The sequence below is a fragment of the Leiobunum rupestre genome, chromosome 2, assembly GCF_980474605.1.
Source record: "Leiobunum rupestre chromosome 2, qqLeiRupe1.1.hap1, whole genome shotgun sequence".
In the NCBI taxonomy this organism is placed as follows: domain Eukaryota; kingdom Metazoa; phylum Arthropoda; class Arachnida; order Opiliones; family Sclerosomatidae; genus Leiobunum; species Leiobunum rupestre.
Window position 1 is genome coordinate 63,560,200 of NC_143385.1, and position 12,797 is coordinate 63,572,996.

At 37.3% G+C, this 12,797-nt stretch overlaps 1 protein-coding gene across 2 annotated transcripts; it reads left to right on the top strand.

The window, feature by feature from the left end:
- The first annotated feature begins 6,692 nt into the window (after nucleotides 1-6,692).
- Nucleotides 6,693-12,495, top strand: LOC149958709 (uncharacterized). Of its 2 annotated transcripts, none has more exons than XM_090165016.1 (4): nucleotides 6,693-6,951; nucleotides 7,401-7,798; nucleotides 10,114-10,274; nucleotides 11,230-12,495. In XM_090165016.1, the coding sequence occupies exons 1-4, from the start codon at nucleotides 6,694-6,696 to the stop codon at nucleotides 11,394-11,396; spliced, it is 984 nt and encodes a 327-aa protein (XP_090021142.1). In that variant the 5' UTR covers nucleotide 6,693; the 3' UTR covers nucleotides 11,397-12,495. The 2 variants fall into 2 exon arrangements, with proteins under 2 accessions (XP_090021142.1, XP_090021143.1); XM_090165017.1 differs by having other exon boundaries at nucleotides 11,075-11,322.
- The last annotated feature ends 302 nt before the right edge of the window (nucleotides 12,496-12,797 follow it).

Below are 12,797 nucleotides of genomic sequence, written 5' to 3' on the forward strand. Positions count from 1 at the left end.
TCATCTAAAGCGTCCAATAAAGTTATTTATTAATATTAATAATATTAAATATTTTTATAATAATATATAATAAGTTCTTCTCCCATGTAGCCTAATCGAGGGGATAAAAGCTTCCTAAAATGTCTACACCTACTTCAGGTATATAATTAATGATAAATCTCTAATCAGCACACGCAATAACTTAAGGATAATCAAATCTTCACCGGCTTGTACATCGATTACGGGTGCGATCTTATTCCCTGTAAAAAACTAGCTACACGAAGCTATAGATCATATCAACAACAGATGGCAGACTGGAAATAAAACCACGCCATTTAGTTAAGGTAATTGTTAATGTGTTGTAACACCGTAAACTACTATAAACATTTCAAAATTACTACTCGATACCCTCAAACCAGGCAGATAACAAATTAAATAATTTATGAAATTATCAGATAAGCTAATATCCAAGGCACCACCTTTGGTCAAAGTCATATAATGACTTTTAATGCCCTAAAATCAGGTGACCGGGTTAAAATGCGGAGGAGGGTGGCGGCAAGCCCAACATTCCACGCGAGCCAACAGTTCCCAACACTCACTATTACCGTTAACCTTAACAACTTGTTATGGAAAGGATAAAATAATTGAAGAAAACCCCTTTATCCAGTGGGGATAGAACTCGCAAACTCAACGCTTAAAGTCAACGTCATATAACGACTTTTAATGTCTTTAAATCAGTTGGCCGGGTTACAATGCGTAGGAGGGTGGTGGCAAGCCCTTCATAATACAACAGCTCTCTACACTAACTAACTTACTAACACTACTATTACTTGCTATTCGAATTTTAGAATATTCAATTATTTGATAAGGAGAAACGAATACTCTGGACCCTTCTAAAGCACTATTCCATTCGAATATATGATTTTGTTATTTGATCAAAATATTTGTGCAATAACGATACCTTTCTTGGTAACGTTGTTTGACCTAATTTGACGAAATGATGTTTTCCCCTAACGCTGAATGGCATCCGGCATTGATGAATTAAAAGAGGTTATCTACTCGAAAAGCTATGAATTATTATCGTAATCAAATACCTCGAATTAAACTAGCTATTTGATCGACATTGCGTCTAGCTAAAATCCTGAAGAACAGATGGCAGGCTTGAAATAGACCCTCTTCAATTGATTGGTAACAGTCGTTGCATACATGACACGGCGAACTACTAGGAATATGGTAAACTATTGGTTTAAGAAACATTTCTAATTACTGTATACTTATCTAATCGCAGTGTTCGACTTTTTCTAATTAATGGCCACTTTGGCATCCAACGAAAGTGAACGAAACGCACATTTTGTTTGATTTTTTCTGAGTCATATTCACATTTTATATACACCCTGCTCGAGCATATCCAAACACTATAAACTAAAATATTTATAGCTTTACAAAAGATATTCATTTCGTAGCTAATTAAAAAACCAACCGGCGGGTGAGTTTTAATTTTAGTGGGTTTACCCAGTGAGATTCGGGTCAGGGGTGAACAAGTGTGAAGGATCAGATCACCTTTCTCAAGGTCGATATTCAAGGGCGTATCAAATGAGATTATGTCAATAAGAACCGCCTATAATCTGCGATGCAAAGAACGCTAAGACACGTGAAAAGGTAAAAGTCCATCATGACTTTTCTACATTTTCGCGTGATTTACCATTCTTTGTATTTAACGTAAGATTCGTTTACAGTGGGCCTTGGTCACTTTTTATACGCGGGTTATCACCTCTGCTCTACACTAACTCTTTGTATTAGGGTGAAGTGGGGTAAGTGTGATTTTGGGGTAAGTGTGACCTTGGCTCAAAATCACCCCTAGATGTCATTTTTTTTTCAAATACGAGTTGTTATTTTGAACTTTATCTTTCTAAAAACAACATTTGTTGTGAAGAAAAAAATGTTTTTTACTTGTTTAGAATTGATAAAAGAAAGTACATTTCGAGGTCTGTTTTCAAACTTGGTCCCACTTGCCCCAACAGCTCTCTCATAGCCAATGTATTAAACTACGGAGCCCGAGTCACACTTGCCCCCAGTCATTGGGGAAGTGTGACCCAAAAGCCCCCTAAACCTTTTTGCTTTCTATTTTTTTTCTAATTGAACAATTATGTTTTTTAATTTATAATTGTTGGCTATTTGCACGGTTAAAGTTTCTTACCAAATTTTAACTTTCTACTTTTAGTCTACTTAAAGATATAATATAGTAAAGTTCAACTTTTCACAATATGGGTCACACTTACCCCACTTCACCGTATCCCTTTCTTAGTATTGTAACAGTATCCCCATTGTAATATATAATTATTGGCTAATTGTAAACCTCCTCAAAACCAATTATATATAAGTATAATAATATAGTTTTAAAAATCAATCTAGCGGGATCAGCGTCGAACAAAATTTGGCCAACCAGCTAGTTTCGTTGACTGACCATGGATAGTAGAGGATCGGTAAAAAGCCTGGTTTTTAGCCCTCGTAAACCAATCACACTAAGGGAGTCGTCCAAGGTTATTTGAAAAAAAAAAACAAGTATCGCTAAGAGTGGACGATACTGTTCGAAAAAAGAAAAAGTACATTTTTACGCCAAAAGGTATTTTTTCACGTTTTTATAGATTAAATACGATATACTAAATATCAGTTGATAGTTTTTATTGAATTAAAAAACCAAAATTAAACATTACTAAAATATAAAGCGCAAAAAAATTACGTAACAATACCGCATTAGATTGCCATTTTGAAATGTTAAGATCACGTGGTACAAACGACCTTGCGAGACTCCCTCGGAGTCTCTCGAGCTGATTGATACGCGGGGAGAAATAAAATGCACTGTGGAAGGCTATCAAAAACCTGTCCTCTTAATTTACTGTCCATCCGCAGTTTGGTGAAAAAGTAGACGAGGAAGGGACTTTGAAGTCACATCTCAGTAGTCAATGACTAGGGCTTACTCTTCTGTTCCAAAACGTATACCATCCGTAAGTTCGGCGGGTAGTTATAGAAAGAGCATTTATTCTTCTTTTTTTTCGATATACCAGGGTACACGAAGAAGAATCGAGTAAATGTACCGAATCTGCTCGAACTGTACTATGACACAGGCTAAAGGGGGGAATTTGGCACGATCAAGTTCAAAGTACAACGCCAAAGGTACTAGCTTCAGTGTCACGGTGCAGTTTGAGCAGGTTTTGCCACGTGGTTTCCCCACAATACTTTTGTTATATTTGAAATATTTATTTGCATCTAATATTCTAATTCCGAGAAACTAACCACTACCTGTTGGCTCGCGTGGCATGAAGGGATTTCCACCGCCCTCCTACGCAATTTAACCCATCCACCTGAATTAAAGGCAATAAAAGTCGCTAGATGACTTGGGCCTATGGTGGTGCCTTGGGTATTAGCCTAGCTGATTATTTTTTTATTAAACATTTCTACAGCGATTACACGCCTACAAAACTGAGCACAACTTTGATAAAATTACAACTATATCATCAGTTACGTAAGGACAGTCGAAACTACAGGCTCGTACGCCGATTTCTGGAACTAATCTGCCTATCGTTTAGTTTCGTGGATAAAAGAAGCTACACAAAACCATAAATAAAATCCAGCCAAAAAGATGGTAGACTTTAAATAGAGCCTCGCTTTTTAATTAGTTCTTTATTAATTAATTATTTACGTCTTTAATTGATATATTTGATCAAATCTCTGGAACCGGTTCTCCGAAAAGTACTTTTTAATTACTGCAAATAAGGCTGAACCACGGAGAAAAGGTCTTGATTTAGGATAATTTTGAAAGAGGGCTGATAAAATATGGGGTGGAAACCGGTCCTTTAAGCACGTGAAATGGTTCGATGGCGTCAAAGTCACAGATTCGTCAACTGCCACTCTCTTATTGACGTTGATTCGCGTAGGACTTCTAACGATTATATGAATAACTCAGACTGATTACTATATCTCGTATCAGTTATATTTCCGATAAACAACCTGATTTCTATGGCTACTTGTATACCCTTTTTATCTGACCTGCGGCTATCGTTTTTTAAATTGGTTTCGGTGACCGACAAAACCACACATATAGTAAGAAGTTTCTCAGATAAGCGAGTAGATATTGGTCTTCGTGTTGTCTACCTTTAGGCATCTAGTTAAATGTTTTTTATCCTTCAACATTTTCAGAGTTCTTTCTAATTTTTCACTACTTTGAAATAACAAAATGTGAGTTAGACACTTCTCGGAGATTGCTCATTGGTCGCTGTGTGTCGCAGTGTGCAAGGCGGAAAAGAATGCCCGTTATAATAAATGAATTACTTGCGACGGTGTCTAGGTATTCTAAAACCTGTCTGAGCAACTCTAAAAGGAACTAAGCCAATTTATCGTACTTTCTATATCTTTATAAAAGAATTTTTTTATCTGTGACTGCTCTTATTTGAAAATTAGGCCGTTAAAAAACGTAAGACGACTAAATCCATCTATTGATTCGTTAACGAAGTTAATCGGATGTTTATCAATGTGAAATGCCGACCGTTTTCGAGTATAAGCAAAAGCGACGTAAAGCTTGGCTCACACGATGCGATTTTATCGTACGCGATTCTTTGTCGTACGCGATTCAGAACGCGGTCGCACCAGAATTTCGTTCACACAACGCGACGATAACAAAGAAGAAAGCAATGACCAGAAATGAAACAAGTCGTAGCCTCCAAATAGAGAATCCATCGCATCATTCAACCATTTGCTTATACCAGAAACATGCTCCCAAATGAAATATAAATTCCCATTTTGACCATTTTGTTTGGACATTTTATGTTTATGCTAGCATAAACCCGTCGAAAGAAGAGGCAAATGCCCCGGTCGAAAGGAATGTCTCCCGTTTACTCCCACTTTTAATACTACCAAAGCTGCCCGTCGTGCGCGATAAAATAGGTTCCAACCTATTTTCGGTCGACGTCGCATGCGACTTCATAAAACCCCTTCATACGACGCGATCTTTGAAAATTTGTCGCGTACGACAAAATCGCATCGTGTGAACCAGGCTTAAGACCCAAAAGTGTGTCAATTCTATCTTCGCGCCTGCTAAAACATCTAGCGAGCACCGATATGGGTACAGCCAATATATCGGCTATTCGTGGCCGATATTAACAAAGTTATCTATCATAACAGTAGTGTATATAATCAAATCATTGTCACAGACGGTACACTGCCATACCATTTACTTTTCTAATTTTTCATGAAAAAAGTTTGCAAGAGAATATCCGAATAAGTTTCTTTTCATTTAACGTGATGCATATTACCTATCACAAATCAAACATCGTAATTTTTTATTTGTTTACACTCGTAACCCCCTGTCTAAAAAAGGTCTGATCTAGCTTCTGAAATCTGGCGTCCGTGGCGCGGCCAATAAAATAATATATTATCATTAGTTAGTTCATCGAGAATTTTCCTATTTTGAAATGTTTTTTGATACCGGTATTAGAAAAATAAGCCGATATATCGGTACATCCCTGCTAGCAAGAACTATTCTCAGTATAAACTATATAGAGCATACTATAGGGTAATGGATTAGAAATTGCTCATTGGTCCATGGGGTTAGCGCGAATATTTGGATTTTTCCCATTGGTTGACTGAAATTCTTACGTACTCAATCGAAGTTTTCAGAATAAACTATGGAAAAGTAGTTCTATAGCAGTCAGTTTTCGAGAGCCCCTGTTTTGATATTCGGGTTTATCACAAGATATAATGGCTAATAATCACAAATCTACAAAATGTGATTTGAACTGCAAAATTGCCAAGAAAAGAAACATCAGTACTCAAACGTTCGAAAAGAGAACAAATATCAAAAGTCAAAATTTAGGCCAGAGATTCCAACAGTAGACCGGTTTCGCCATTTGGGGACTCATCAGTCCTGTGTTGGAGCTCGGAAATATGCCGATATATATCCAGGGTGCCCTAGATGTGAGCAGTCCACTGCAATTTATAGTGAAATTCTTCACTAATTATTGCATGGCGGTCGCTATACAGCAGACAACTTTTTGTGTTTTGATTCTGTTCAGATTGGTGGCATTTTTTCCCGCGGAGGATATTTCCGATTAGTCACGAAATTGTTTCCGAATTTGGTGACGTAGCTTGTACGTCACTATTACCCCCTATCCCAGTTCATTCCCCTCAGAGCAACAAGCTCCCACTGAACGATTTAACTTTCTGACACACTTTTGGGTCGTATGTCACTTTTGGTATAAGCTAACAGAACTAATATACAAATAGTATCTCATTAATATGACTAGACCAAAAAGCGACCGAACGGTAAGGCTACTATAGTACAATAATAATAATAATAATAATAATAATAATCAGTTAGGCTAATCACCCAAGGCCCAAGTCATCAAACGACTTTTAAATCCATTAATCCAGGTGGCCGGGTTACAATGCGTAGGAGGGTGGTGGCAAGCTCCTTATGCCACGCGAGCCAACAGCTCCCTACACTCACTATTGCCGTTAACATCAACAAGTTTTTATGAAAGCGAAAACCAAAACCTTGAAAGATAAAATATTTCTGCTAGGAAAATCAAGTGATTGGCCACCGAACATATTCTAATTACTTTACTTTATCTAATCTCTCCACCACTTTCCTCGTAAGCATTGCGAACGAGTTAAATAAGAACATATAGGGAATTGACTTCCAAGGATTAACACTGCGTTATGAAGTTCCACACGGTTCTTCTGTTATCGCTTTGCTCCGAATTATGCCGAGTAGAAATGACTTGCAATTGTGATAAGAATTGCCCCGCAGTTACTTGCAAATTCTTTTGGGGTCATCGTTCATTAACCGAACAACTGAAGAACTGTTTAGGCAACGAATGTTTGAATAGCACCAAAATAGATCTGCTGGTGATTCCAAATTTGGAAGGGACCCCGTGTCTACCCAATGAAGATATTTTCAAAGATGTTTCTATCACAGTGAGTACACACTATTTAAACCCGGGATTTGGGTACATTCGTTCGAATTTCATTCGTCCGAACGGTGGTACAAATGTCCGAATGAGCATTTGTCCGAATGCCGGAAAACAGGATCGTATGTCCGAAAACGTATTTCATTTGCCCGAAAAATGTATCACAACGTTTCTTGGTGATTTAGTCGTTCAATTTATGTTCACTTTACTGGCGAATTTTATTTGTTCGAATAATCGTTTGTCCGTTTTTTCGAACATTAAGAATTGTTTTTTTTTTAAATATTGTTAAGATAAGAAAATAGTCATCAAACGACTTTTAATGCCATTACGTCACTTCCTGTGAGAAGGACGGTCAAAATTTTTAGAAGTTAGAATTCTCAGTATCAACGGAAGAATTCTTAAAATTTTGACACGCCCCAGAAAGTTGAATATTAAACTATTATTTTTTATAACCAGAAATTCATCTTAAGTGACTTTGAACTGCCATTTTGGACTTGTCCAATCTACAAAGACAGAAGCAGAAGTTCCCTCGAGATTGGAACTTTGCATTTAAAGAAAATACGAGGCTTGCACAACTGGGATTGGACAGAAGTGGACCGCTACACGGGAGGATCAGTGACCGAGTTGAGGGCTGAGGACAGCAGATGGGTTCGGCTCCCCTCCCAGCTCAAAGAGCTCTACGGACTACACATGAAGAGAATAGACGTACATAATTGCCACGTCCGCTGGTTGAACGATTCGTCGTTGGAATGTCCAAGTTGCCAAAGAATTAATTTGGCTTTTAACGACATCCGAGAATTAAGGAAAGATGTCTTCGGAAAGGGTTTGCAACAATTGAAAGAATTAAATTTAAGGTTAGTAGCAACTAGGGGCAACAATTACAGCACCCCACACAAGGAGAACGCAACCCATCAAAAGTCGTGGATTTTCTTGCGTACAGTTATCATTGGTTAGAAGGTTTAGCGCCTGCTGCCGTCGGAAGGGGAAAATTCGGAAATTGTTTTCCCCCCTTTACGAAAAACGTTCAGCGAAAAGGCTCGTCCAATGAAATTTGTACACAACACTGCGTTAGCGCGTTTTTAAGGCTAGCTGTGTTTTCTTTGTGTTTGTTGCTCCTAGGTAGCAATCACATTTTATTTAGTTGGTTTCATTTGGCTTGGTTTCATTTGGCAACGAAGACAACAGTCAAAACAACCACTTGTTTAAAGCAAGTAACGGCTCGACGTGAAGTAGCTCTTTTTTCAATAGATGTCGCTAGCGTCGAAATAAAAAAGGCGGTACATATAGGTATCCCTCGTGTTGATTGGATCGTTTGTAAATTGGTCAATAACATATATCACAATTATAAACAATATTTTTACATGGGGTATATAATTTAGGTTAAAGTCCACTAAATAGAGTATGAGTTGTCTAACTATAATACTCTACAATGGCTTTCTGACGGCGTTAGTATTTGGCTACTTTGAATTTTAGCTTCCCTTGCCATTAATAGATGGCACCACGGTCTGCAGCAAAGTCGTGTTTTTCGAAGAATTGGCTAGATTCATGGCCATCTCTAATAACAGGGACCTTTTCATAATACAGGTGGCAGTGATTGAGCCGGCAGTTGCTTTAAATGTACTTGTCGATTGCCATTTTGTGCAGTAGAATTTAGAATTTAGGCCTATCAGAAGACTATGCCATCTAGGTAAATAATTTATTTGGAATACTTCAGTCGCCATTAATATTTATATTAATTTTACCAAGAAGAAAAAACTAAATTACTTAATCTAAATTAATTTTCTTGATAATTTAAAATAGAATGATCCTTAGCGTTTTAAAAGGTTCTTAAAGAGGCAAGGCTGCGTTCAGTAACTGCCAACCTAGGAGCAACAAACACAACACCCACACAAGGAGAACGCAACCCGTCAAAAGTCGAGTATTTCCTTGCGTACAGTTATCATTGGTTAGAAGGTTTAGCGCCTGCTGCCGTCGGAAGGGGAAAATTCGGAAATTGTTTTCCCCCCTTTACGAAAAACGTTCAGCGAAAAGGCTCGTCCAATGAAATTTGTACACAACACTGCGTTAGCGCGTTTTTAAGGCTAGCTGTGTTTTCTTTGTGTTTGTTGCTCCTAGGTAGCAATCACATTTTATTTAGTTGGTTTCATTTGGCTTGGTTTCATTTGGCAACGAAGACAACAGTCAAAACAACCACTTGTTTAAAGCAAGTAACGGCTCGACGTGAAGTAGCTCTTTTTTCAATAGATGTCGCTAGCGTCGAAATAAAAAAGGCGGTACATATAGGTATCCCTCGTGTTGATTGGATCGTTTGTAAATTGGTCAATAACATATATCACAATTATAAACAATATTTTTACATGGGGTATATAATTTAGGTTAAAGTCCACTAAATAGAGTATGAGTTGTCTAACTATAATACTCTACAATGGCTTTCTAACGACGTTAGTATTTGGCTATTTTGAATTTTAGCTTCCCTTGCCATTAATAGATGGCACCACGCTCTGCAGCAAAGTCGTGTTTTTCGAAGAATTGGCTAGATTCATGGCCATCTCTAATAACAGGGACCTTTTCATAATACAGGTGGCAGTGATTGAGCCGGCAGTTGCTTTAAATGTACTTGTCGATTGCCATTTTGTGCAGTAGAATTTTTAATCCTATCAGAAGTCTATGCCATCTAGGTAAATAATTTATTTGGAAAGCCTTCAGTCGCCATTAAATTTTATATTAATTTTACCAAGAAGAAAAAACTAAATTACTTAATCTAAATTAATTTTCTTGATAATTTAAAATAGAATGATCCTTAGCGTTTTAAAAGGTCTTAGCTGCCATCTAGGAGCAACAAACACAGCACCCCACACAAGGACAACGCAACCCGTCAAAAGTCGTGTATTTCCTTGCTTACAGTTTTCATTGGTTAGACGCTTTAGCGCCTGCTGCCGTCGGAAGGGGAAAATTCGGAAATTGTCTTCCCACTTTCCGTAAAACCTTCGTCCAATGGAATTTGTACACAACACTACGTTAGCGTGTTTAAAAGCTATCTGCATTCTCCTTGTGTTTGTTGCTCCTAACTGCCATGGAGACTCAAAGCGTAGATTATTAAATGTGGTTTCCATGTAAACTCATAAAAGTAAGAATTTTAAATATTGTATTTCTGTTTGATCTTCGGAAGAGGAAATAAAATAGAGAGCTTGCCGATGGATCTGTTCGACAATTTCTTCGTGAGCGACAAGAGATTCTTCACGTTGAACTTAAATGGCAATCCGTTGAAAGAACTTCGAGAAGAGACGTTTGTTCCGTTGAATTACGACAAGATCACGATCGAGTTCGACAGTAAGCTCAGGCCATAGACGCTTCAATAAAACCTATTCTGCCAGTCACTAGGAAGTAGTAATACATAGAAACTGGACGTGCAAGCTACTCTTTACGTGGTTTTTGTAAGGGTTGTTCTTTAGAAGGGTAAACTACCGTGATGGTAAGAGAGTCGACGCGAAAACCTTGCGTTAAAGGCCAACTACATAAATCTTCGGTTGTATGGCACACGTGTATTGCAGTAAGCCTACTTCCAGTGAAAGACAGAGTAAACCGAAGATTTATGTAGTCGGCCTTTATGCCTAACCGAGATTTTTGCATCGACGCGAAAAGCATTTGTTAAGCCTAACCGAGATTTTTACATCGACGCGAAAAGCATTTGTTAAGCCTAACCGAGATTTTTGCATCGACGCGAAAAGCATTTGTTAAGCCTAACCGAGATTTTTGCAGCGACGCGAAAAGCATTTGTTAAGCCTAACCGAGATTTTTGCAGCGACGCGAAAAGCATTTGTTAAGCCTAACCGAGATTTTTGCAGCGACGCGAAAAGCATTTGTTAAGCCTAAATAACATTTTTGCATCGACGCGAAAAGAATTTGTTAAGCCTAACCGAGATTTTTGCATCGACGCGAAAAGCATTTGTTAAGCCTAACCGAGATTTTTGCATCGACGCGAAAAGCATTTGTTAAGCCTAACCGAGATTTTTGCATCGACGCGAAAAGCATTTGTTAAGCCTAACCGAGATTTTTGCGTAAGAAAAAAATTGAGTTTATGAAATGAATGTCGAGCCTAATTTACTTGAGTATGGTTTTTTTTTGTCTAGCCGGGCTAATCTGGTAAGCGTCCAACTGGAAATGACTCATTCGGCGATCCCCTTTTCACCACGCAGGGGCAATTACCAAGAGAGGGTCTTTATTGAAGCGTCTATTCACTTTCCAGAAACTAAAGTGGTTAATGTTAAATTTCGTCCGTCCGCAGATGCAAAGAACACTTTCAACTTCAACTGCCACTTTCAGTGGCTCCGGAACAACCCGAAATTCGACATTGAAAAGTTCACCGTTGAAAACTTCAATTCTCTAAATGCATTAAATATTGGTGATTTTCTATGTGCCATCTTCGACAATTTTGTTCCAGATTGTTGTTAAACATTTTTGTGTGGAACTTGTTATTTAATAGCATCTTTTATCCAATTAAATTATCGAGACTAGGTTGTACAGAAAATATATATTTTCGAAAACCGGAAAATAGATGCACTTTAAGGAGTTACTTATTACAAACGAAAGTTAATAGATTCTGATTGAAATTTTGGTTATAGCACGCGGAATGAATAGTGTTCAAGAAATGTATTCAAATTATGAATAATGCGCGTTGAATCATGATATTTTACACAGACTTAGGTTCCCATAGACTCGCGTATTATAAACTTTGACCTCGGATAAATAAAAATTGGAAATAAAATTAGGGCTTTGTCAGAACACGGGTCTTGGGTAGATCTAGCAATGGCCAATATTTGTTCAAATCGGTTAACTTTCACTAAGCCTAGCTATGGTGTTAAATAAAAACTAGCTAACTATCTAATTAATAAACGAAGATTTATTTATTTATTTATTTATTTGACAAAGGACAAAATGACAAATTTTGTCCATAGCTGTAAGAAGAGTTACTTTAACCCCACCTTTGGTCTTCAATTCGGGATTAAACAGTTTCGTTGAAATCCTTTACGGAGAATTTCAATGAATATGGCACAACAGACATTTATTTTTGCCTTCTGTTTTAATTCGAGTGTGACGGTTAGCACTTTCACTTCGCAGCAAGAGGAACCGAGTTCGATCCCAAAATTCGGCACAAAACCTACACAAAAATACAGAAATCATAGAAATTGCCTCCCGTAGACTAATTGTAGAAATTCCTTTAAGAAATCCAAAATCCGAAACTTCGAAATTCTAACTTTCTTGTAATTGTAATGGGAAGAATTCTTGGTTTTTTTTCTTGCAAGAATGACAATAACTCTTGGTTTTTTTCTTGCAAGAATGACAATAACTCTTGGTTTTTTTCATGCAAGAATGACAATAGCTTTTGGACTTTTTGTCATATCTGGTAATCCCAACCCTATTGCCAGAATGACAAGTTGGTGGAGAAAATTACTTTCAATTCAAAAAAGGCTCTTCTACCACCAAATATGTAAAATTATATTAATAATGGTATTTATTATTAAAAATTATCATTTAGTTTTGTGTAATTAAAAGGATGTGTATATAAACTATGAAAATAAAATGTTTGGAACTAAGCCTCGGTCAAAATCATTAACGGATTTTATCGTTGATTTTTCGATGACTATACAAGATTTACCTTAACCAACTTTATCAAAACTACCTAACTAAATACCGCCGTATCGAAAATACACCGAACTAAATACCGCTGTATCGAAAATATACCAAACTAAATACCGCCGTATCGAAAATACACAGAACTAAATGCCGCTCTATCGTAAATATACCAAACGAAATACCGCTGTATCGAAAATATACCAAACGAAATGCCGCTGT

What these genes read in the sequence shown, in the direction of transcription:
- LOC149958709 (XM_090165016.1), top strand. Translation starts at nt 6,694, where the DNA reads ATGAAGTTCCACACGGTTCTTCTGTTATCGCTTTGCTCCGAATTATGC. An exon ending in TCAAAGATGTTTCTATCACA is followed by an intron (nt 6,952 to 7,400) that starts GTGAGTACACAC and finishes TTTTATAACCAG; the next exon opens with AAATTCATCTTAAGTGACTT. An exon ending in GATCACGATCGAGTTCGACA is followed by an intron (nt 10,275 to 11,229) that starts GTAAGCTCAGGC and finishes GTCCGTCCGCAG; the next exon opens with ATGCAAAGAACACTTTCAAC.